The sequence below is a fragment of the Sturnus vulgaris genome, chromosome 4 (assembly GCF_052056855.1).
Source record: "Sturnus vulgaris isolate bStuVul1 chromosome 4, bStuVul1.hap1, whole genome shotgun sequence".
In the NCBI taxonomy this organism is placed as follows: domain Eukaryota; kingdom Metazoa; phylum Chordata; class Aves; order Passeriformes; family Sturnidae; genus Sturnus; species Sturnus vulgaris.
Window position 1 is genome coordinate 50,272,953 of NC_142246.1, and position 27,086 is coordinate 50,300,038.

The 27,086-nt window shown below is 38.6% G+C and overlaps 1 protein-coding gene across 4 annotated transcripts in view; it reads left to right on the forward strand.

Annotated features, from left to right (window-relative positions):
* The window catches only part of PPP3CA (protein phosphatase 3 catalytic subunit alpha), a 166,928-nt gene that overhangs the window by 70,533 nt on the left and 69,309 nt on the right, over positions 1-27,086 (forward strand). For all 4 annotated transcript variants that reach the window (XM_088163953.1, XM_088163954.1, XM_088163955.1 and 1 more), the window contains exon 2: positions 169-369. In XM_088163953.1, coding sequence (XP_088020079.1) covers positions 169-369 — 201 coding nt within the window. The remainder of the gene's footprint in view (positions 1-168; positions 370-27,086) is intronic.

The following is a 27,086-nucleotide window of genomic DNA, read 5'->3' on the forward strand; positions in this document are numbered from 1 at the left end:
TAATGGTATCTTTGGGAATCTATGTACAATTTAAACCACAAATTGTAAGAGACAGTAGAAAATCTTTGGTAACATTGTTTTGCAGCAGATATGTGTTTTGAAATGTGTCAGTAATTGAAGCTTTTCTGTAAACAGTGACCACATATTTTTTTGTTTTTTTTCATCTAGCTGTCCCATTTCCTCCAAGCCACCGTCTCACAGCTAAGGAAGTGTTTGATAATGATGGAAAACCTCGTGTGGATATCTTAAAGGCACACCTTATGAAAGAAGGGAGACTGGAAGAGAGTGTCGCTTTGAGAATAATAACAGAGGGAGCTTCGATTCTCCGCCAGGAAAAAAATTTGCTGGACATAGATGCACCTGTCACAGGTTAGTGTGGAGTTCATTGTGATGGAGAAGAATGGTTGCTGGGACATGTTTAGTAATGCATTAGTGTATGTGGCTTCCTAAGGCACTGAAAGACAGCTTGAAAATCAGTTGTTCTCTCCAATACTTGATTTGCTCTTTGACTGCTACCACTGGATAATGGAGGCCATTAAGCAGCTTGTACTTTAAAGGAAAGGATTACCTCTGCAGAGCCCTTTCTGTTTCTAAGGCAGAGAACATTTTTAGTCTTTAGGAGAAAATTAGAACTACTTTCTGAAACTTGAAAAGTTAGTTGGCCTTTTTTTACCAACTATTAATTCTGTAATTTTATAGATGTTATTTATCATAGTAGGATTGTTCAGACATACAGACATCATTGGGCTCTGGATGTCATGAAGTTCAACAAGGCCAAGTGTAGGGACCTGTACATGGCTTGAGGCAATCCCAAGCACAAATAAAGGCTGGGCAGAAAATGGACTGAGAGCAGAGGTGATGAGAAGGACTTGGGAGTGTTGGTGGATGAGAAACTCAACATGCCTTGGCAATGTGCACTTGCAGCCCAGAAAGCCATCTGTGTCCCGGGCTGCATCAAAAGCAGCATGGGCAGCAGAGCCCATGGGAAGGGTTTCTGCCCTTCTGCACTGGTGAGGAGACCTCACCTGGACTGCTGCATCTAGATCTGGGGCTCCTGACATAAGGAGCCCATGAACTTGTTGGAGCAAGCCTGGAGGAGGTCCATGAGGATGCTCAGGGTGCCTGGATCACTTCTCCTCTGCAGACAGGCTGAGAGATCTGGGGCTGTTTAGCCTGGAGAAGAAAAGGCCTCGGTGAGATCATACAGCACCTTCCAGTACCTGAAGGGGGCCTACAGGAAAGTGAAAGAGGGAATTCTTACAAAAGCATGTAGTGACAAGGCAAGGGGGAATGTCCTCAAACTGATAGCTGGTGGGATGAGATGAGATATTAGGGAGAAATTCTTTACTGTAAGAGTGGTGAGGCACAGGTTGCCCAGAGAATGTGGATGCTTCATCTCTGGAAGTGTTCAAGGCTGTTCAAGGCTGGATGGGGCTTTGAGCAGCATGGTCCAGTGGGACTTGCCCTGCCCATGATAGAGGGGTTGGAACTAGATGATATTTAAGATCTCTTCCAACCCTAACCATTTTGTGATTCTGTGAGGGAATGATAGTGTCAGATTTAGTGGAAATTTTAATTAGATGCTAAGGAAAATAAGAAGTGCAGAAAAAAATTAGCAGTTTGTGTTGCCTGGAGGATTAATGAATTGTGCCATTTGCAGAGCCCATCCTGCCCTTGACTATCAAACACTACCACCCACTCATTAATCCTCAGGAAATGCCTTATTTTTGAATTTCCTTCTCTAATTGTCTCCTGCCTCTGCCTGCATTCTGAATGTATGAGTGCATTTGCTTGCTCTAATGCGTCTCCTCCCATATTTTATTGTTGTTGTTGGATATGATTGCATTTTTGACAACGAATTGATCTGTGGCATAGAATGTTAGCTTGGGGGAAAAGATATCCAATTCTAGCCTGTTTAAACTATGAAGCCAGAGTATAAAACTTGGTTTAAAAAGTCAGGTTCTTTTGTCACTTTTGCCTCTCAAGACCTCTGATAGAAAGTACATGAAACGGCCATTTGCTGCAGAGGAAAGGTTACCAGTTTTTATTAGCAATACTGATAGCAGTCATCAAAAACTACATAGAAATAATAAAACCTTCATTTTCAGGAAACCTTCTCTGAAAGTGAGTATAGTTTCTGGACTAGAATGATGCACAATTTATTAAAGTTTGTAATTTAAAAAATTGCATCCAACTAGAGGATTGTAGCTTGACCTGGAGAGGTAATGTGTATCATTTTTTATATAATAATTAGCTTGTCATACTGCTGTACAGTTCTGATAGAAAAAATGTCAATCATGTTGCAGCTCATGGATGAATAAAGAAAACAGAATGAATAAAAGGATCCTTAGTTGACTGAGAATAAAGTTCTTCAGTTTTGTTTTTTTTTGACACTTCAGGATAAATGGAAGAAGTTGTAGAAGTGCAGTACCCTTGTCCATAACTGAGTGGCAGACACACAGAAAATTCTACCTTTTTATGGATTTTTTGAATGTGATTTTTACTTTTTAAATTTTCTTTCTTTTTTTTGAGAGATGTAGACTGTAGGAGGACAACTCAGGTATGTTGTGTCCCAGCTGATCTCCATAAGCCTGTGTTTAATGTTCTCTCTCTCTCTCTTTTTAATTTTTCTATTAAAATTTTTTTCTGAAATGCATTTGAAGGTGTTGGAATGGTTCTGAATTGTATTTTGGGGATTAATCTCCTGAAGTTTACCCCATTGTATAACACTGGTATAAGTCTTTGATTCTTTTTTCAGTTAAGCCTACACATTTCTTTGTTCCTGCTTTTGAAATTATTCTCACGCAGTGATTGTGATACTGCAGCATTCTTCAGGGTGGCTAGTAGCTACTTTCTTTTAAGCCAGCATAGGAAAGCTGGGCTCCTGCTGTGTGTTAGCAGGTAGCTGAGAAGTGCTAATCTTCTGTATGAACAAACATGAAAGCTGTAGTTATGAAAGTGATCATCAAAAGAAGGAAGAACTTAAATTGTGAGGGGGAGGTTGAGAAAGCTTGTGAGGCAAGTTGTTGTTGGCCTGACAATTTTCTCTGTATGAGTAGTATGACAGCAGGTGACTGAATAAAGAGAATATCAATTGACTGATGATGTAGTGGAAGTGCCAGGTATACAGGCAGTCAGGAAATAGCTATGCAGTAGAGGAAAGCTTTTTTCAAACATTAAGAAGAACAAACAAAGCCACTGATAGAGTGGATAAGAAAATAAACTTTAGGTTTCATACAAGAGAAGCAGTCTTGTTGAAGAATGACAGTCATAAACCACTAATATGGGATTCTTCGTGGAAGAGGCATTCATCTTTTAGAAATATATTCCTGTCATTGGTTTATAAGATGGGGATCATCAAAAAGAAGAAAAATAGAAGAGTGTAACTGTAGAAGTAATAGCATTGTGGATTATTAGAGTGATATATTTGATAAATGTTAAAGAATATGAAGAATATAAAGCCTTGTGCAGCCATCCAATAATTTGAAATTTCACTTTCTTTAAGGGGTGATAAAATTGTCCTCAGAAGAAGTATCAAAGTTCTGTTTACAAGTAAAGTCATGTGCAATGAAGTGGGTACAGACAAAGTGTGAATTTGAGGGAGAAAATGATAATTGGGGTCGAGTCATGCAAAGAGCCTTAATGTAAAATGCACAATCAATTATTTTGCATTTATGTATAAAACTTACTTTATATCTGTGGTTAGCTGGAACCATCAGTGTGATTGCTACTTGAATTAGTGCATTTTCTTTTCAAATTTGGCAAGGTTGTAAGCCTTTTGAAGTATTCCTGATGAACCCATTTGAGAGCATAGCTCAAATTCTCATCGTTTGCTCCACGCCGTACATGCATGCACAGTTCACTGCAGGTCTGGCTTACAGACAGGGTGAGCTGTTCCTGCAGTTACACTGGGCAGGAATATGAACGCAGCCTGAAATAAGAGACTCCAATGCTCTGCTATCAGGACTCCTCTTGCATCTGGGAAGTGTTGAGGCAATGTTGTCTTGACTGACTTCATCTGTAACCTCTTCGCTTGGAGAAATGCAAACTTCATTTGAAGCTTGAGTGTTTAATGAGGTTGATCTACCACTAGACTGCAGGTGTTCAGTGGAAAGATGTCTTTATGGCAGCCTTAGAATTTCCAGTCCTGTATTTCATAACAGTATAATGACACATGGAGAAATTGGCTCATTTTTAATGTTTGGTTTTTTGTTTTTTTTTCCAGAAGGCTAAGGAAGTATTTCTCTGAATGCCAGATTTATAATTGACTGGGTAGCCTTATTACAGGGGTTCATTACTATACAGAGTGGTTTTGGGCAAGGGATATACACTGCCCTTTCTTTGCATGATGACTGGCTGCATGGTTTTATGAGCTCTCACTTCCAAATCTAAAATATGCTGCTTGGGTACTGACCATTCTTAACTGCATGCCAAGCAAGTGTCCCTTTGACTTCAGTGCATGGGTGACTTTTTCTTTAATATATACCTCCTTATAAATGGCATATATAACTACAGGATAGACCTAGAACTGTAAAGTGCTATATTTATCTAATATCTATCATTGCACATCTTTGCTTGTATGTTTTAGATTATTTTCCTTGAGAATATAGTTAGATTTACAGGTACTGAATGAAAATAGCATGATACCTCTTGCACATATGACTGCACAAGTGAATAAGCTTGTAAGATGTATATTGGTGCTTTCAGAGAAGTCTTTTTTCCCTGTTGATATCTATTTTTAAAGTAATTAACGTGTGCTCTTTTTTTCTTGTCACGTTTGACATATCTCATTTTTTGTGCTTAGTGTGCAGTCTTTTTAGCAAGTTCTGCCCATCAGTATTAACAAGAGTGTCCTCCAGTAAACTAAGAGCACGAAAACCTAACTCATATACATCTTTATAAAACTGTGCTTTTTAGTATGTGTACTGAAATGTAATGTATGAGTATTACGGAGGCAGTTGTCTGTGTACAGATGTTCTTCACTCTGTTTGTGTGACTGCCCCAGCAACAGTGCCCATGACAGTGGTTTCTGGCTTGGTGGCTGTAGCCAGGCTATGCACAGGCACAGGGCCCAGCATCTGTTACTCCTTCACTTAGAAAAAATGGAAAATAGGTGAAAACAGCATATACTTTTGTTCTAAACCTTCACATGCTTAATTGAGGAAGTCCTGACTCTGTGCTAGCCCGTGTGCAGAGCTTTCTGAACTGCCAGGTGCATGCAGCTTGGTAGATGAAGAGAGGAGAGCATAGGGGAAGACAGAATAAAAGCTTATTCTTGTAGTGTAGAAAGTGTTTCTGTGTCTGCAGAACTCCTTGGCCATGTTGTTTTCCTATACTAGTCCTGTTTTTTGCAGCTTCCATGTTTATGTCTGTGGTAAGTGCAAGGAAACCACTGTTGTTTGCAGAGCCTTCCTTGCTATTCTCTTTGCATCACATAATGTCAGATAAGGTGTTTGTATCCAGTAGGTTTGGAAATACTAACCATTCTAAGGGGAAATACACCCACTTGCACTATTATTGCAGTGTCTTTGGGTAAAAAATTCCATTGGCTTGGTTGATGCCACAGCATCCATCTTAAATACTTGAATTGCTTGTAATGTTTGTGTCTTCATGCACACATAGAGTTTTTGCAATTCTAAGTCTAAATTGATGAGGGGGAAAAGGCATTTATGGACAAGCCTGTGTCCATAAATGGAAACTTTTGTGTGTTACAGGTCCATAAAAACTAGAGGGAAAGCCCTTTCCTGCCAGCATGTGCCTTTATGATCTCTAAGGCTTCCAGTTATTCTCTGGGTACATTATTCCATGGAATGGTAGGGTGTCCTGGGCCTGAATTTTTCTTCATGTTCCACATATATTTTTCCTTTGCTCAGTTTCACTCATTTGGTAGCATGGAATAATATTAGTAGGTTGCTAGTGCTGTGCAAGCTAAAACTTTGTAAACAACAAGAATTTCTAGCTAAAGTGATCAATCTTAAGATGAGTTAATAAAAATATTTATGCCCACATTATAGTAAAAGGGACTAGTATTTAAAATTACATTGAATTGTAGCATGCATGTGAATGATCTGATCCAATCTGAGAGTCAAACGAAACCAGTTGTTTCTGACTTTTACCTTTGAAGCAGTTTAAGGTAAAATTTCTGCATGGAAAATAAGCAACGTCGCTTATTAGAGACCTACAGATAATTTTAGATCTATCCATATTTGCACAGCAAAATTTGTTTGAAATTGAATTGTTTCGTAAAAGTAATTATAGTTAAAATTTCTTTATTTCATACTTAGGGTTAAACCCTGTGTACTGTGATCACTGTTGAAGAAACTCAGGACATGTATGACTAAACTATTTACATATATATGAAAAAAATCACATATGTGATCAAATTGTAAAGTGTTTCTGAATGGCAGGTGTATTCAGACACACAAGTATTAAAGTTTAATTGCCGGTTTGAAGTCTAGATGTCTGAGGATAAGAATTACACTTTTCCCTTATTTGCCATAAGACATTCAGTATAATTATCTTTTAAAAGCATCTTTAATTTTGTTTGTGGTACTAAGAGTGAGCGTGTTCTGCCCTCAGAACAGGACGCTGGTTACAGTACAACACTTCCTTCTGTATCTTGGAGATGCATGAGAGTTGAAAATGTTCCTGGTATATCAGTTTGAGTTGCTGTGTTACCAGTAACACCTGAGACCTGGACACGTTTCTGCAAATTAGTCTCACTCTCAGATTTAGTGGCTTGCGGCTAATTCTCCTTCATCATAGGAAAGTTAACTTTGCCTGGAGTGAGGTAAATGTTTGAAGTGAACTTTGACTTGTTTCTTTCTTAATATCCATTCACAATCTCATTTGCATAGATGAGATTTCAGCAGAACAGGTTGGAACTGGGAAGTGGAGGAAAGGGAAAGTATTAATAGCACCACCTACTCTTGTATCCGTCTTGAAAACAAATGGTAGTCCAGTTGTTTTTGTATGTTTTCACTATATAAGGCAGATATGCTTTCTCAAATAAATTGGACTTTTTGAAGAAATGTTTGCCATAATTTTTAAAATGTGTTAGATATCCTCTTTTCTCAATGTAGCATAAACACAGTTTGCTGTTGCAACAGTTATTTTCCATTACGTTATCACTGTTGAATGCCATTAAACTACAGAAAACTCGCATTTAAACTTATGTTAAAAATAATTTACCATATAAACATACAGTTGAACAGCTAAAGTGAACTTGATTGGATCCTTTATTTGGGTTGCTGATTAAAACTGACACTACTCCAACTGTTTTGCATGCTTTATTGAGAACTCATAATGCAGCCAATCACTTGTAGCTTAAAATCTGGGATTTCTATAAGAAGGTGAAGATGTAAAGCTGTACATATTCAGATTTTTTTAATCTGTTCCTTCCCTAAGTGCCTCTGTTGGTTCCAGATATAGATTGAAATATGCCTGCCTGCATCCCTGGTAGAACAAAGCAATTGTGTCTTGTAGCTTAATTGAGCTGCTTCAGCCATTAGCATCTGACATTTTCGCAGAGTTGATGTTTTCTAGTAGCAGCTGCTTAAATCTATCATTATTGCCAAGACAGTGGATACTACTGATGGTATTCTTTACAACTACCTCAGTTGTTCTTAAAAATGATCTATGGTTCACTTTATTTGGTGCAAAAATGTAGTCAAATAAGCCAAACTGAAATTGTGGAATTTGAGATTTCCTTCAGATACAGAGCTTAATTTGATGCTGTGAAATGGAAGACCAAATATATTTTGGTCTTCAAGTCAGCCCAGAAATTGCATTGATTAAAAAAATAACCACCAGCAAAAATACAAAAACAACTGCTTGCAAATACCTAAGCCTTTAGGACTTTGTTCTTGCCATCTTTTATTTAGCATGTGGGTGGTTCATCATGTAAATACTGACAGCTCAGTATAGCACATTAGCATTTCTTCTAGGACTATTCCAAGCAGACAGAGTACATCATAGCAGTGCTGTTTATTATAGCTTCTCAAATATTTTTCTTAAACTTGTAAATCAGGGTTTTTACTTGCTTTGCAATTTTGTAGTCAGTGGCACAACTTGAGTTAGAACTGGGTCTTTGACACTTGGGTTCTTTTTGAAAATAATCATGATGTTTGTACTGTGTCATCCTCACTAAGAAGAAAGAACCTTTGTTTTTGCCTTTTTGTGTTCTTTTAGCTTTGCTCAGTTACTCCTTGTTTTGGTTCTCACCTTGGTTAATTTAACTCAATCATCTTAGGATCACTGCTAGAATCGCCCGTATTCTTCCTTCCATCCATTTTGGATGGAGGAGCTACTGAAATGAGTAAGAACTAGAAGGAGGCAGAGTGAAATTCCTGCTTATGTTTGCCTTTCCCCCTTGGAAAATAGAAAATCTACTAGTCACGGGTGAACGAACCAGAATTCCCTATTTTGTTTGAATGTGAAATAATTATAGAGTCATGATTTATATGAGTGTGAGGCTGAAAGGGGGATTGATTTGGTCTTAATCATACTGTACCTGCAACAGCTGTAGAGTGGCTGCAGTGCAGAAATCAAGAAAAGGAGTCAGAGGAGTGTGAGGGGGTGGACTTAATAGCAATTCAGAGACAAACAGCGTTTTGTGTCAGCTGATCGTTGCCATTGGAGGTACCACTGTGTTCATCTGACTTGGGAATCACTGTGCAGAGGTGTGCTGCTGTTGTTCAGAGTCTGGTTATGCATTTGGAGCCAACATCAGCTGTTTCTTGCCTTCATCTGTGCCCTATTTTTGTGTGTCTAACCTTTCACCAAAACCTGTTGAGAAGCACTGGCAAGTGCAAAGGAGATAACTAATAGGTTCCTTCTTACAAAGATACTATAAACATACCTGTCATCACTTAGAGCATAAATCAGAGAACATTAGAAGTTGGAAATGATACTTCTAGGAGTACGTTATTCTGGGGTGGGTGGTTCTTCTACTTCCTCCTGCCTTTACATACTTTTGTATTAGCATTTTAATTATTCTAAGAAATACTACCAGAGCTGACACAGAGGCTTTCTCTATTTGGTTTTCTGCATTTATCTAGAGAAAACATTTCTAGAATCATTTCCACTTGTATGTAATTTCCTCTGTGAAGATACTGCCTTCTAAAATGAAAAAGAAAGCTGCTGTAGTTCAAAATATTTTAATTAGTTTTTTTTAAATAATATTTTGAAATGTTCTTTACAGCCTAAAGAATCCATGGTCTCCAAATAAATGTACCAATTAGGAAGATCAGTTTTGCTGAACAGGAACATCTTTTCAATCTGCAGTTGATTCCAGAAAGTCTTGGGAAGTGTGACAGGGGATTCTGGCAATCATGCACATGATTTGTACTGGTAGTGTGTCAAGTGGCGATACATTTTCTTTTGACATGGGGGTCATTATGTGCATCTTTTAGGGCATTAAAGCATTAAATGGTGAGTTTCAAATTATTCCTTGGTGTTCTCTCTGCCTTGACTGTGTTTGCTCCTGCTTTTCTCTTAGCTTTGGGCATCTAAATCTAGTTGAAATTCATGTATTGATACCACTTGGGGTGCTAATTGCTTCCTGATGAAATGTTCTGATAAGTGAGGAGGATTTTACTTCTCGCCCACTAAAGAGGATTCAGCACTAATTGAATTTTCAAGAGGAGTGTATGTCCTATGCCATCTTGTCTTTGCCTTTCTTTATTGCATACTGAGCTTAGCAGTTGTGTTGAGCCTTGTGGATTGCTTTGCTTAAGTCAGTGTTGTTCCTTCCTGTGAGATTTTCATAGGTCTGGCTAAGTCATCTTTAAAGCAGGCAACCCAAGGGTAAATGGCAAAGGACTAAGCTCCAGTTTCAGAGCCTTTGTGTGAGTCAAAAGCAGCCATGGTGCTCAGCACAAGGGAAGGTGCTCTGGAGAATCTTTCTTGCTCATTTGGTGTACCAGCATTACTGCTTTCAGATGGTACTTCTGAAAGTTGCTGTGTTGAATTTTTGACAGTCATTCTTATGCCTCTCCTCACTCCAAATTTAATTCTGCAAAAAAATTTATCTTTACAAGTGGAAAACACCACAAAAGTATTGCTTCAGTCAGAAATGGTTGAATTTAGATGTCAAAATGAATGGCTTGTGAGAATTCATTACAGGAATTTATTCATCCAAACAAAAAATTCTTCTGAATAACCAAGGAGATAAAATTCAGTGGACTGTGTCAGGCTTATTCTTTATCAACCTGTCTTAAGAAAGAATACTTAAATGTATAATTTTAAAAAACCTGAAGAAAACAACACATAACACATTTCAGTTAATTTTTCATGTGTGTTCTCCTTTTTATTAGGTACCCCCTGTACATACAGGTCAAGAGCTTAGTGTGGCAACGGGGGTTGGGGACATTGCTGGTGGCCATAGAAATGAATCCTGCGACTTCAACTGTTGACAAAGTGGCAGAACACTTTCATTTGCTTTCTGCTTGGCTTGATTCCTCTCACAGGCAATAGTTGGAGTTGTCTAGAGCAATAAATTATGAAAGCTAATGTAGCTTCTTTGGTCCACTTCATTTCCTTTGGTTCTCATCAGACTTTAAGAGGGAGAAATAGAACTAGCCTCAGTGCAGGGTACACAACTGAAAGTATAGAGAGGAAGACCTAAGAGCTTCTTGTGAGATCAGCCTGCAAACATAAAACTAGGTTATATTTTTTCACCAAACAATCTAAAAAACTTGTATTGAAAGGGTAAAACTCCTTTGAAGAGAAAATCATGTTTAGATTCTAAACAAATAAGAAAATACTTGTCTCTAAAAGGCAGTTAATTAGCAATGCCAGGAAATAGCCAAAAATTGTACTTGAAAGAAGAGGAGCATGGTAAAAGTGTTGAGGTGAGACTCGGTTGCTCTCTAAGTGTAATAAAGCAAGCACTGTTATAGATTTGGTGTGGTTATATTCGTGCTATATTTGTTACTGTAATGATGGGTTAAGAATAGGCTTGTAGCCTACTGTTTCTTGTAGAATTACGCGGAGTTAGGGGTGGGGTTTTTTTGTTTTTGTTTTGTTTTCATTAAGATATCTGCTAAGGGAAATACACTTTCTCATTATAGTGGAAAAACTGAAATTTCCGAATACATGGAGAGATTAGTTATGGCCAAAACCACCACTTAATGGGGAACCAGTATCAAATATAATTAAATTCTGTGTAAATCAGTAGTCCCGTTTTGAAAATCCAATGCATTGCACCTAGATTTTATTGTAAAATCAGACAGATACCATTAAGGAGATCTGTGGGGGGAAGACATCAAGCACAGTGCAGAATACTGCTATGGGTGCCAGAATCCTTGTTGAAGGTACAAATGTAAAATGATGATTTTAGCAATGACAAATGACTTTCAGATCATTGACGCCAATCTAGGTCTTCACTAGTGCTTTTCTGCTTTTTCTATCTAGAAGCTTGAGGCTTCAGAATATCAAGGCTCTTAACAAATGCAGGATCTCCTCTTGAAGGCATGATCTTAAAATGTAACTGGTTGAAGATGCCATCTGGTGGCATGTGTTTGGTGTCTCTGGCTGCTTCCTGATGCACCTGCCATCAATGCCATATATTCTTCAATATGCAAGAGAGGGAGAGTAACCACAGTGATAAGGCCAGAACACAGAGGTCTCCAGTTGTTGCTAGGGGAACAGGCTGGAAGACGACCACAACAGTGGGAGAGCAGATAAGTGTAAGCAATTAATGGAAGTCAGCCTTTTACTTTGAGGTCTCATTTTATAAATAAGCATTTGGGAAAAAATTTCAGGTTATCTTACTTGGGAAGGCTGTGAAGAATTAACTGGATTTCTTTTGGATTGAGTCAGCAATAAATGATGAAGATCTGAAGCCTTTGCTTGTTGCAGTTTTTTATGGTAGAAGGAAATGTGTTTCAACTGCATAAACAAAGCTTGTGTGTGTGTGTTCTAAAACCTCAAGGTCTGTATGTTCTTTCATCTTGAAGAGTATCTGGAATATGAATATCACTGTTCCTAGTTTTTCAGTGAAGCTTTTTTCTTTGAGGAGGACTTTTCAGGTCTAACATTAATTGAATGGGGAAAGGTTAAAACTTTATAGCAGTAACAGTTACTCACTGTGCTGTTGAAGCTAAGTTACTCACTTTATCTAGTTTAAACAAAATAAAAGCATTAGTCTGCCAAAAGACATCTATCTTCTCACAACATTTGCAGGTTCTTTGGTGCTTAATTCATCGTACTCTTTCCCTAGGCACCAGTGACCTGCTCTCCAGTCTGCAGCTCTTTTCAGCATAGGTTTCATTCAGTAATGAAGATAACACTATTTTTGTTTTATTCTTCCCACATTAAGCCCCTTTCTTAGAATAATTTAGATTGACCAGTACCTTTGAAAATCACATTGTGCTGCCTCTTGTTAAAAAAAGGGCCAGGTTCAAAGGTAGATTGAGTTTATTCTGCCACTTCTTTTCTTAGCTAATCCATCTTCTTTCCAACTTACACACATTCGTCCTTCCCTCATAACATGATGTTTCTGAACAGGCCTCCTACTGTTCCAACTGTGTTCTGAGGGAGGTTAGCTCCTCGCCAAAGCTATCGTATTCTTCAAGCGTCACGACTGTCCCTCATGACTATGCTTCTTACGGTCTGTCCCAGTTTTATCAATTATCCATATTGTCTGTTTTGCTCCAAGAACCCCAGTGACTCATCTAAGCTCAGACGGTTTCATTCTAAGCCTTTGAAACATTTCTTGGATTCTTCATAGAAGAAGGGCCATATGCATTTCCTTTTACCTTTTTGTTCTTTTCCCTTGGTTTTGTACTTGAAAAATCTGGTCTTGGAAGAGTCGTTGTCTGAGCACTGAGATGTCTCTTCTCTGAAGACCAAGTCCTTTCACTCTTTGTGGGAAAGGCAGTGTTGACATGTAAGCTGTCATCAAAAGCTATTGCTCTGCAATGTGCGACTGATGATTCTCCCGCATTACCAGAGTCTACAGGGAAGAGCCTGGTGTTAAGAGGCTGTTCTGGGAGCCAGCAGCTGTTTCATCTCCACCTTCCTTGAGTACCTACCCTCTGTCTGCCTTTACACTCACAGACCATTGCTGATGCAAGCATGACTTTGAAAAAAGAGTAATAATGAAGATGTGTTAAGCTGATGTGTCACCATCCCAACTGAATCTATCTCAGGGATAGATACTATTCAAAATACTAATTCTGTGTCCTCCCGGGATACCTAGGTACTGAATATGTCTTGCAAAAATCTGACTGGTATCTTAATTTCATTCTGAGGTGGCACAAATCTCTTAAAACTTTTGGAAGTGAAATATTTTGTATCCTGTTAATGATATGGGGGTATAAAAAAGGACCTCCCCAAAGTATCTTATTCACAGAAAAGCATGAAGAAAGATATTTCAGTAGTAAGAGTGTGTTTCTAGTTGCAGCAATTGAATTCTTATTGACAAGAATGTTATGGAAAATACAGATGCTAATGGTTAGAATTTTTTATTTGATGTATGTTCTGCTGCATTTTACATTTTTTATTGTGAACTAGAAACCTTTTCCAGTAAATAAGTATTTATATCTAGAGGGTGTATCATATGTGATCTCAAAGCACAGTTGTTGCAGCTGATAAATGTGTTGTGTGGGTGCTGTACTGGTTGTGAGGCTCTGGTGTATTTGCATGCATAGGGGGCATAGTGTAATTAACCACATTAAACTGAATAAGACACAGCCTCCCCATTGTTTCTCTTTATGGATGTAATTAGATGCTGAGAGAACTATAGCAGGAAATAGGAACAGTTTCCTCCTGCCACCCCTCAAAACAGGTTTTCAGTTCCAATTAAAATAAATTACATTTTCAACCAGAAGAGATTACTCACATGATATTTATGTCATTTATAAACAGGCATGGAAAGCCTGTTGTAGAAGCAAATATTAGAAAGGAGAAAGAAAAGAATAATTCAGAAAACCTAACCAATAGGAATTCAAATGCCGATTCTTTGAATTGCTCAGTTTTCACTGAGAAATCTACCAGAGGTTGAATAGTGGTTCTTGAATGCCTCATCACAAAATTTTGGGTATTAGAGATTTCTATAGTTAAAATATATGATGTGTTTTGACACTTTGACTAAAGAGCAAGTTTTCATAGTTTTATGTATTTTCTAAAAAAATCCTTTATCTTATGAGACTTCTTTCAGAAGAAGTAACTTTCTGCCCATCTCCTTCAAATTTTGATCCATCAGATGCTCCCAGTGTGCATTTCTCACTGCTCTGACAATAGAAATTACAAAACAAACAGAAGAAAGCTCTTCATTATGATCCAGTTAAGTGGAAGGATAGGATTTTTTAATCATTATTTTTGCTGAAATCCCATGTGTTTTATGTCAAAATAAAACAGTTTTTTGGTTTTAAAAGAATCAGTAAGAAATGAGAAGAAAAACCACATAGTGAAAATCATGTGACAAATGAAAACCCTGGTCTTTTCAGCTATGAAAAGGTTTTAAAACTAAGACTGTATTTTCATTCTTAGTAAACTATGTAAGGGAAACCAGCAATTCACTTACTAAATGTTGTCTAGTATATGCGCCTTTTATCCTCTTCCTGAGAATAAAAGGATAGGTAAGGTTGTCCAAGAAAGATTATTTGAGAGATGAGGAATTTTTAATTCTCTAATATCATCATACAATTCCAGTGACTTGTAAATCTTTTGATAGACATTATGATAAATGATGGCTGGTTTTTTAGCTTAATCATGCAGAAAATGTTTATACAATCACAGGAAAAAAAATGCTGTTTCCTGTCATTTCCTTAATTATTCTGACTGTTTAGAAAGGTTTAAATATCATTGTGAAAAAGTAATTAGAATATTAATAACATTGGTTTCCACATGTGGAAAGTCTTATTTTCCATGGCTCCTTAATCTGGGTCTCCATGGTACCTGCTGTGTACATTATTTCAATACATTAATCAAACTGAGGGATATGTGGTGTGGGGAAGATTCTTGGATCAAGCAGAGGGGAGCAACATGTTTTTTAAATGCCATGTAGGTGTATATTTTTCAGTAGTTTGTTATTCTGCAGATGCAGTCAAGCCGTGCAAGTGTGTCTAGTGGAGGAGGATTTTGGCAATACTAATGCTTGATGGTCTTTTGTTGTTATCTGTCCACACTTTCTTCTCCATTGCATAAACGCACTTTTGAAGCACTTTGTGCCATGCATTTTTGAGTTCAAATTCAGTAGCCTTTGATACTTTTTGCAGGAGAGAGAACTCCATCCTCGAAAACATAATGTGATCTACAGCCTGACAAATACAGTATTTCAGTGTTTATGACTGGTAGACTGTGTCTTGATTTTAGATACAGAAAAGCAAAAAAAAACCCAACAATTCAGTTTGTGGATAGAAAAAGCAGAGAGAGGAACTAGCTGATCAATACATGCTTGTCACATTGGGGCTTGGAGCAACCTCACCTTTCTGTGAGTGTACAGAATGGCTTACTTTATAATGTTTAATATAAAGATGATAAGGAGTTTTGGACCGAAAATCTGAGCTGCATTCGGAAACTGCATGAATTTGCAGTTCACGTCGGCAATTGTGTGGTAAACTTTGAAGTAAAAGCATTGCAATGACAATTCAATTGGAAAATTAATGGCACAATGTGGAAAATAGCTCATTCTCCTCCCACTTCTTCCCGATCCTTTCATCTACCAGAGTAGTCTAATTCCTGGCAATCTTCTTATTTTCTCTGCAATTTTCCAATGTCCTTGATGATATCGGAAAAAGTACAAGTTTTAATTGCTTCCTTTTTTGAGATACATGATGAGATTGCTCTTCACACTTTTTTTTTGTGTTACATGCTGATTTTTTGGGGTTTAAAGTTAAAATGCTGAGACAGTTTTGTAAAGCTGGCTGTAGTAGTAAATTCAACTCATTACATAAGGAAGTGAGAGCATGTTCTTGTACCGTCAGTGCTGTTAGTTTGCCAGCCACATAACTGCAAATGCATTTTTTGGTCTGATGCAATCACAGAGTTATTATAATACCATTATACATAGTAGTATATGGTTGGTTGAAAAGAGCAAGCTAAGGCCTGCAGAAGATGTTTCCTCAGCTGAGCAGAACTGGGCATATAGCTTCTCCATTTTCCTTTCATTTCCTCCTGAATTGCTGAGCCAGTGTAAGTGACCCTTTCCTCCAGTGTGGGTGTTGACCTCTCGAGTGGCATTTGTGGCCAGCTGGGCTGGCTGGGGCTGTTCTGTGGCAGCAGCCTGAACTGCCCACTACACTGGCTGGCCTGTCCCCCTGGGCTGGGGAGCTCCCCTGGTCCCACTCGTGTTCAACTCTTCCAGCTTGCTGAGCCCACTGAAGTCTAAATTGGCAAGAGTCATGTAATTCAATGTAGTGCCCAGCTTTTTGCTCGTTTAGTACACTTAAGCAGTTCATTTCACTCGAGGATGTCTCAGACCAGGAGCTGCAGTAAGGGAGCAAGGGGAGCTGCAATCGCCAGGAGCATGATTGGCTGCTGCTGCTACAGACCCTGAGGCTGAAGTTGAAGGCAATCTGTCATTTCTTTGAAATAAAGTCTTTTTCTCAGTGCTTGAGAAAGAATACCTGGTAGTCAGTATCAGTACCTGGTAAAGTCAAATGTATAGTCTAGGCATGTTCAATACACTTTGGATGTGCATGTAATGCTTTTTAAATTTTCCTGTTATGAGAGTGGAATTATAGGAGTAATGCAATTTTTCTTAAAAAGAAATTAGCTATAATCCTTAAATTGCTACTAAATGGAAACATCATCTCTCTGCTTCCTCAGTGCATCTGGACTCAACTCTTCCCTAATTCTCATCCAGTTGTCGTCTTCCACATCTCCCTCCTGCACCAGCTTTCAAAGCTAAAAGCAACCAACCTTCTGTTCACTCATCTCTCTGCTTTCTCAATGCATCTGGACTCGGCTCTTACCACTGATTCTCTTTGCTCTCTCTGGAGCTCCCTTCCTCTCTTGGTCCCTTCCTTTCCTCAGAAACATGTGGTATCTGTGCAAATTTTCAATTTATTTCAGCTGCCCTTTAAATGCTTTGTCTGTGGACTGATATATAGATAATGTAGAACTTCCTCTGCAAGTTTTTTAGCTTGGTGAAACTGAGTTGCAGATTTTTGATAGGAGCGTGCCAGTTCTTTATCAGCTGTTGTGGTCCATGTGTGATGTTTAAAACATCAGAGCCCCCATAAAGAAGGTGGAGATCTTTCACCTACAAAGCTCAGTAGTCTAAAATCAGTAGTAAAATCAGGCAGTAATTCACGCCCTGCCCCACAAAGTTAGATCTGCACTTTAAAGTCTGGAGATTGTGTTTGGAGGCATGGTGCTCCAAAGACAGATGGCTGAGACACCCTTTCCCTGGATGTAGGCAGGTGCCTTGTGAAGCCTTAAGGCACATGACACCTCTCAACTGCTGAAGAAAAGTTCCAGCAACCACCTATGGTGGTAGCTAGTTATATCTGCAGCAATGCACATGCAGTTTTTACTTTTTTTTTAAATAGATTTTGTGAAGGTTCATTATAAACAGAGTTGAAAAGACTTGCATTTTAAAAAGAAATCTCTTTTCAGTTCTTCCTTTAATCCAGGTCACTTCAATAGGCTCACAGTGAATCTCACAGATCTGCCTTAGTACCCGTTGAATATTCATCTGCATGAAGGTAACACAAAGTTTCAGTTTAACAACCTGTTTGAATTGATTCCCAGGGTGCGAGGAAATGTGAAGATGCATTACTTAATCTGAAGTATGTTTGTTAAAAATTTTTAGAAAATTCCCTAGAAAGATGCAACATTAAAAAAACCCAAAAACCAACAAACTAGCAAAATCATAATATAAAGGGGAGTGCCTGTCTCTTCCCTCCAGTAAAATGGAGCCTGCTTTAGCTGTGCCTGAATTAGGAATAATTAGAGGTCTTTGTGGGTTTGAGGGGTTTTTTTTAAGTTCAATTAAAATACTTCTGTTTACAAAGGAGCTTAAATTTACTAGAATTTTCATCTCAGACTTCTTTTACAACATGTGGACAGGTAAACTGCATTAGCTCCTGGTTGGACTTTTGAAGCTTTTAGGCATTTTTTTGCATCTTGAGTACCATAGTATGAAATACGGTTTTCTGCATTTGGTAATGCTAACAGTAGTACTGCACCAAGTGCTGGAATAATGCTATGTAGTGATTTTAGATACTGCATCCAGGACAGGCTTCAATAACAGATGTGACACCACGGAAGCACCTAGTATAATATCTCATTTAAAGGGATGTTAAATGTCTTTTCTCCTCTGGAATTAGATGTTAAAAGACCTTTTTTCCCCTCTCGGAAATTAGGTTTTTATGTTCTTTTCTTCCATCGGAGGACAAATGAACTTCTAATTCACTTAGTGAGGTTGATTTTTTTCGAATAAGAATGACAGCAAGCACTGTTTGCTGTGATTCTGAAAGGAAACTTAAAGTCTGGCCCCCTGCTAAATGAATGGCTGCTGTTAGTCCTGAGCAATGAGTTTTGCTGTAGTTAATATTTCATAACTAGGCAGAGTGTTTGCTGGAGAGTTTTAATGTAGTGGGTTCAACATCTTAAGGGCTCTGTACCCATGTGAACTCTGACAGAGGGAGGACAAATCACTCTGTGTCAATGCTGTTGTTTGCAGAGCTTTCACCTGTGCTTTTAATTGCCTATTAACATTTTATTCCAAATATTTTCTGTCAAACATCTTTCAGGTGTCTCCTAATTTTGTAATAGCATACACACAAATGAACTTGACGTAAGTATTCTTTAACTTCTCTCCCAAGATACAGTAGAGCAGGTACAACCTTCTTGCTTGGTGTTTTTAGAAGTTGGAGAAAGTTATACTGAGTTCGTTAAGTATGTAGCAGGAAATATCACAGAGACCTTGGTGTTAACTCTTTTGGTTCCTACATTGGTAGCAACTTTTTCTGGAATGTAATGTGCCTTTTCCAGTCCTTATTTTGTTTTTTAGCTCAATATATACTGCCTGGGCAGACTGATAGCTCTTGACAGCTGTTTGCTGTTCTTAGCATAAGCAGGTCATAGGCAACCACCAATTTTTTTACTTTGCTGCAGTATCCTCTGTGGAAGTGACCACTTGTTCTGGTCCCTAACACAATTTTGGGTGGCTTTATTACTGGACATCTTTCCTGTAATGATATTTTTGTCATTAGATTGTCTCTCAAAGGAGAACAAAACAGTTATAGGCTGAGTTAAGCCTGTGGCAGCTGTGAGTTCCAGAGGCTGTAGGGGGAACAGTGGCTCAACACTGTTGTGGTTGTGTCAGTGTCACTATCTTAATGCAGCTGTGTCTGGGGAAGGCAGAAGTATGGATGCATAGTAATCACTGGGAAAATTAATGTTTGGTTAATAAACTAACTGGAAGATAGTTTCTCTAAAGAAAGCTAAAAAAAAACCCCAAACATTATTTTATTTCTGAGTTGACCTAAGAAAAGCTTGTCAACCTGTTAATTCCTTAATCTAAACATATCTGATGATACTACTCTTTGATATGTTGCTATTCCCCTTCTTTAATGTTGAGGTCAAGCACAGTCAGAGGTTGAGAATGCTATTTTATACTGCTCAGAACAGAAGTACCCTCAGTGGTATTTAACCCCTCGTTTTTATTAAGTTTCCTCTAATATGTGTGCATCTCTCTCCCCTCCCACTAGTTCTGTTCATTTAGGCTGCTTTTTCTTACCAGCAGAGATGAGTAAGAGCTGAAGACTGACCCAGTTCGGATATTGTGATGGAAACTAAAATAAATATGTACCTCTGGGAAAAGCAGCACATATTGTCTCTTCAGCATGACTACCTTTGTTGCTCCAGTCTTTGTGCTGAAGACTTAAAAACCCTCATATGTTAAAAAACCCTGGAAAATTAGGTGGTAATTTGTATTCTGTTGAAGCATGTTGAGGTTTGAGGCTTTATTCTTTGAAAGGATATGTTAATTTGGTGCTTGTTGGAAAGGTTATGTGAGGAGCTGGCCCACATGTAGTACTCTGTGAAGACAATGAGATATGGATGAAATATGTAGTTTGCTTATTTACTATTCAAAGGAACGAACAATACAAATTACAGTGGTAGCATTCCTGAAAACAGAAGATTTCAGGGGTTAAAAAGGTAAATTGAAATGGATTATGAAGCCCCAGGAAACAACATTCCAGCAAATGGTATAATATGGAGACTGAGTTAATTTCCTTGTATTCTGTTTTTCTATTCCACCCCGAGGATTTGTGTATAATGATGTGTGCAGTGGGCTGTCTGTAGCCAAAGGCTTTTAGAAAGTAGTCTGCCTCACTCCTTGTTTCATCCTACTGAAATGGATAAGGATTTACAAGGGACAGAATCAGACAGATGTTAAAAGGTTTTGAAAAGCTCCCCATTCATACATGATGACAAGATTGAGGCACTTCCCAGCTCAGAGCATAATTTTTATATGCAGTTTATGCTTCTCAACTGAAAAAAAATTCCCTTTTTAATTCCTTCTCTTTAGTACACATATTTTGTTTACTTGTTCAGACTTCACTATTGACTATACCTTAGGAATTCTAAATTAATTTAGAGTGTTCATATGTATATTTTCTATCTGCTCCAATGAGAAGTTAGTGATGCTGATGTGAATAGATCCATCTTTTTTTGCATAAGTTTAAAGTACTGTAGAAAAATCTAGTAGATTGAACCAAAATAAAAAAACCTCCAATAACTCCTTCATTAATAAACACTATAGTAACAAGAAAGTGTATATGTAATATATTAAAAACATAGTATGTATTTGTTCTACAGGTGCATCCTAAATGAATAGAAGTACTGTGCAGAAGTACTTTTTTCTTTTTTTTTTTTTTTGGCCTTAAATTTTTAATGAAGTTGCTTCCACTCAGGTGGTCAGCATCTAAAACCTGCAGACCAGATGGTTCTCTCCAAGAGAGTGAAATGCAGAATTGCAGAGTGCAATCTAATGGTGCCAGACCATGCAGGACAATCTGCTGCCTGAGCTTGCCTTAAAAGCAGAACAGGAATAAGCCAGAATTAACAAATGAAAAATGGTCACAGGCCAAACTGGGGCAGAACATAATTTACTGGATTATTTCTTGGGGAATACAAAGCAATACTTAAATAGCAGCAGATGAGAATGAATTTTAAATATATAGTTGTGCTTGAGGCTAATTTGCTGCTTTTACCTATTGACTTGCTAAACAGTACAGTAGGGAAGGACAGCTGCTTTTAAAATCCATGCCCCCTATTCTGTGATAAACCCGTGAATATGTGGCTTGCTAAGCATCAGAAAATAGAGGTAGAAGGAGTACCTCCCTTCCTGGTCTTAGAGCAATCCCTGTAAATCTTGTGGTTTTTGCTTTCTTCTCTTCCCTGAAGGCAGAATCCAGTCATTTTCTGAAGTCACATGTTCATTTATGTGAAGGATTTCTTTCCTGCCATTTCTATTGTAATCTAAACTGCTGAATTTCCTGCAGATAATGTAACTGTGCCTTGTATCAAAATGGTGGTTGTTTCTTTCTCAATGTGGGAGCGTCTTTTTCTTTAGCCTTTGAGGAAATCTCCTTTCTCTTTAGCAGACATACAAGTATAACTTGAAAGTCTCTGCATAAGAAATTCGGGCTTGCTCGCATAAGCTGCTGCTTTCATCTCCTTCAGCACATCTGCATCATGCTTTCCCTCAGGGGGCTTACAGTGTCCTGTCTGAGAGGAGGGATGGGTTTGCATCTCAGAGAATAGGCTACAAATGCAGGCAAGCGTTAATTTCATATTTCCATAGCAAGTAGCTAGGTTTAGTGGAAGTCTGGCAGCAGATGGACACTCAACTAGGAGTGAAAGTAAGGAGTGTGTCTTATGCCATCCCTGGTGGGAGAGAATTTCTTGATGAAAATTAACATTAATTGTTGTTCTATCCTAAAATTTAAGATAAGTGGGATGATTTTCCTTTTGAATTAACTCTCTTGGCAGCAAAAAAAATCTGGTATATAACAGAGTGCTTTGATCTATGCAGTTGTCCTTTTCAAGCAGCTGATGGTTGAAAGAATATAATTAATCCATAAGCATGCGTTGCCTTCTACTTGAGGCATTTTTAATATTTTGCTTCTATGTATCCTTTTGCTCATGTGTGTGTAAGACTGTCAGAAAGAAATCCGAAGTTTTTTTGTCTCGTTTAGAATAAGACTTTTTCATTTTCCTATACTGAAACATCTGAGAGAGCAGGTACCAATATTTATTTCCTTCCTGGATTGAACTTGGGGGCCCTCTGTGCTATCAATTGGTGGTGTACATGGGATTCTTGTCAAAGGTTTGCTGGCAGTGGCCTGTTTATCTGGCTGTAGGTGACTCTGGCAAAAGGCAGGTGGTCGTGAGGCTAAATGCAGTGTTGGAACACAAGCATGTCCCATGGGGACTTTTGGTGCATGCCCTGAGGTGGGGTGATTGTTTTCTCCTTTTGAACTAACTTTTAACTTCTGCACTGGGGCTCCACGGTGCCCAGCCTCTGGCTGCGTGTGAAGGAGAGTGCTTAGGATGATGAGTGGGCTTCATTTTCTCTATATATCCACTGCAGAGGAAGGTTGTTGCCAGGTGTTTGTGTGTCACTATGTCAGCGAGATAGCCAAAATGGGGGTGAGGCAACAGGGGTTACTGACTGATGTGGGGAGTACACACCGCTGACACTGAGCAGTGAATTCAGAGAAGGAGTCTCCTGATGGTCACATAATGTATCACAGAATCTCTTTAAGAATCAAATTTGGTCATGTATTTAGTACCACCTGAATTTACTATGATATTGAATTATTTTAATCTCTGTCATTGGAGAGTTTGTTACTGTAAATTATTATTCAATAAAAGAAGTAGTGAGTCATACTAATCAGATTGCAGTAGCATTATGCCAAGCTCTCTGCAGTTATCTAGTAAAAGACAATTTTTGCTTCACAAATCAATCTCTTCCACTAAGTCCTGCCCCCTCTGTTGTTGTAGGCTGGGGGTGGGGGGTCCTTTTTGTTGCTAAGTAATCAGGATAAGAATTGGAGGTAAACAGCATTTGGAGCAAAACACTTTTTGTACTACATTACTCATCAAATTTTGGTGCAGTTACCAACATTATTCTCACACTAAATTCAAATGCAGCACTATACCAGCTATGAAGAAAAAAATTAAATATATCCCAGCTGAAACCAGGACAAATGGTTATGCAATTTTTTCGGGTTCAGCTGTGAGACTGTAGTAATCTGTGATGCTGCTCATGTCTCAGAAGAGGAAACTCTTCTTTGGGATCATTACATGAAAGAGAAGGATAAATCTGCAGCAGTATAAAGGCAGCAAAAAGACATATCTAGCATGTATGTAACAATTCAATGTCATATTTTCTAGAAAATCTATTTTAAGCACCTTTGCCATGATTTTTGCAAATTTTTTATTTACAAATATTTCCACTCTCTCAGTCAGATTTTAGATCTACAGTTTCAATATAGGCTGTATCATGAAAATGATGTCAAAGTTATAGTATATGGACTTTATGACCATTTTGGTTCTACAGATATGTGAGGCAACTTCTGCAAGGTTGGCTGGTATAGCTGCTACAGCCACGGAAGGTTGAAGAACTGGATATGGAGATTACAGAGATCGTAAAAATGGAATTAAAAGGAGAAATTAGTTCCAGCTCTTTATCCCCAGACACCTACTACAGTAAGGAAGCTACTGGAATGACTGATAGTGCATAGTTGAGTCTCACAGTTTTAATGTGCATCTTCAAGAAAACTTTTCTTTTTTGTCCCAAGAGGCCATTACTGAAGATGATGATTTTTACTTGGATCCAGATACATTACATTTCTGCAGGATAATTGAGTATCTGCAAACAAGGTTGAGAGGAATCAAGGAATTTTAAAGAAAGGACTATTGTGGAAACTAGAATTTATCTTTCTCAACAAAATGCATGTATATGAAAGTGACCTGAGGGATTACTGAATGTGATGGAATAAATAAATTTGCTCTTCTTGGAATATTGTTTTACATCACTCTCATCCTAATTGCTAGTGCACGCTGTGTTATTGCACTTGGATATGTAGACAAGATATTTATGACTAGTCTCTTGAAACTGAAACAATTAAACGTGCTGTTCTTGGAAAAATATCTAAGAACCATAAAAACAGTTGATTGGTCATTGCTAGCACATTCTCTGAGGAGCACAACTTCGGTCCTAGGTGTCTAGTTGGGGTTACAGGGGGTGCCCCAGAATATTAGTAGAGCATTGCTAGGGCAGGATGCTCATTTCCTGGTACAGATTTAGATGAGGGGTTTTTGAGAGACAGGCATGGTGTCTACTGAAATCATAGAGTCATAAAATGGTTTGGGTCAAAAAGGACCTTGAAGATCATGAGCAGGGACACCTTCCAATAGACTGTATTACTCAAAAGCCAGCAAGAACCCCTTGTCCGTGACTTCATGTGTATGGAAGGGCCAGTATGTCTATCTGCACATTCACCAGCCAGGTCTAGCCAAACAATGGGATTTAAAATAGCATTTTAGTGCCATAGTGTTAGCTATGGGAAATATTTGGGTTTTTGACAAGGATATGGCAATGTCTTTGTACTAAATAGTATGGAGCCAGTGCCTCTTCTAAATTTTTGTATTTCAGTGCAAGCTTCTTTCTAGAAGGGTTAAACTGCTTCTACGATGTGAGCTCAGTGGTGCAGGTGGGTGGCCCATGCTGCTTATTGCTGCAGAGAGATTGTCTGTGGTGTGAGGTGGTTTTCACCTGGAGTGTGGGTGAAGATAGAGTTTGAAATTCTGTGCCAGGTGTCAACATTAAGAAAAACAAACCAACTTGTAATTCTTGAGTCCCCTATGGAGGTGCCTGATTCAGGATATGTAGCTGCTGCTTTTGTGAAATAGGTACCAGATCATTGCTTGCCAGGGGAATTACTTGGATGCTGTGCCAAGTTTGCCCCGTTTCTTTGTGGTGGCTCTGTTATGCCAGACAGTTGATGTGCTGGTAGGGAATCACGGAATCATAGAATATTCTGAGTTGGAAGGGACCTTCAAAGATCATCAAGTCCAGCTTCTGGCCCTGCACAGGACTATCCCCAAGAGTCACACCATGTGCCTGAGAGCATTGTCCAAATGCATATTGGACTCTGTCAGGCTGTACTGTGCCCACTGCCCTGGGGAGCCTTCTTGATGAAAAACTTTTTTCTAGTATCCAACCTAAACCACCCCGACACAATTTCAGGCCTGGCTGAAAATGCTGTGCCTGATGTACCCCAGGACATGATTGGCCTTCTTGGCTGCCAGGATACTGCTGATTCATAGTCAGCTTTCTGTTAAGCAGGACCCTCAGGTCCCTTTCCACAGCACTACTTTCCAGCTCACTCCCCAGTCTGTACAACCAGGGTCACCTCTTCCCAGTGCAGAGTCCAGCACCCTGGTTGAACTTCATAGGAACTTGACCAGCAGCTTTGGCAGTAATGTAAGCAGCAATGTCTCTTGTCTGAAGTTGCACCAAACAGAAATAAGGTTAAAAGGGTCAACCAGTGGTTGAGTAGTCATCTTCCTGGGCAAAGCCTCTCCCCTGTGATAAGTGCTGATTGACAGGATCAGAGTAAGTGCCAAACCTGGGATGATCTAGACCATATGGGTTACAAACATTTGGGATGAGAAAGTACTTTTCCCTACAGATATTAAAAGAGGCCCCAGGACATTGCAGCAGTGTGCAATTAGGAAACCACCTTGCAGGGTGTTTAGAAGAAGAATGTGGCTTTTGCTGTCTATGATGAGAGGTGCAGTTGACTGAACTGTTCTCAGTGCATGCATGATATCTTCCTGTAGTGTGATATCACTGGAAAGTTTTTTAGTCTTTAGTTAGCCCTCTGAGGGCTTCAGAAAGCAGCATTAGGGTAGAAGTAGCCACATGATTTTTTTAAAATTAACACAAGAGCTAGAATTCTTGGTGATTTTTTTTTCATACTGCAGTATAAAGATGGAACTGTATGCAATGCTAAAAAAATAATTCAAAAGCCTCTTTAATGTATCTCTGAAATAGCTTTAAAGTACAATGAGAAAAGAACAACCAATCTTGAAAGTAAATTTGCTTCAGTATATTGAAAATTTAGAAGCACAAGTCTGTTCTTGTGAAGTCTTCCAGTGTAGGTGCTGGCGGGAGTTGGTGCTTCCGCCTGATTTACAGTGTTTCACTGGAGATGGAGCAAAATTAAGAAGAAAAACAGAAGAGTCCAAGAGCTATCAATTGAATTTAGTAGGATTTCCTTTTCAAAAATGGTGCCATACTTAGGGGGTTGAACTTCTATTGTACAAAGAACTGTCGTTTAAGCCATTGGAGGTATATTAAAAGACTAGCTCAGTTGCATTATTTTTATTTACTCTTGTCTCTGTTGGCAAAACATATCCAGTGGAGGAACAGTAGTGCTTTGTCAGCGGAAAATGAGAGGAGCCTGAACATCGTGCAAATCACTGATATTTGGCTCCTGCAACATGACTGGGTGGGCCAGGTAACTGAAGTGGGCACTCTGCAAATTGAGCTCGTGGATAGTAGTGCTGGCAGCCAAACCTCTATCCCATCACTTAAGAATATTGAGCATGCTGGGAAGAGGAGGCTGGACTTGGGAGGGAATCGGAGATCCTGTTGGGAATGTCCATCTGTTCTTCATGCTGATGAAGTTACATTCCTGTGATTTCTTGGCTGGAGAAACTTGACTTAATAAATAATCTTAAAAAAGCTTCTGTGACTAATAACAACAATTCATGCCAGAAGAGGATGCTATCAGTTTGGGAGTTAAAAAAAAAAGAAAATGAGATGTCTTTGCTGTGGATCATTCAGCATCCAAATGAAATTATTTTCCCCCATTAAGATATTTTACCACTTTGGTATCTTATTCAAACTAATAATTGCATGTTTTGAGTATGCTAGTGCACATGTTCTTACAGTTGCTGTTCCCATGTGGGAAAAGCAGTGTTATTAGCCCAGCCTCCTGCTGGGGTTATAAACCTTGCTATTATGCGTTGGGAGAATGAATTGCAAAGAGCTTATTTGAAGGAGATAGAGATTCATTTCTGCAAGTGAATTGTGCACTTGTTTT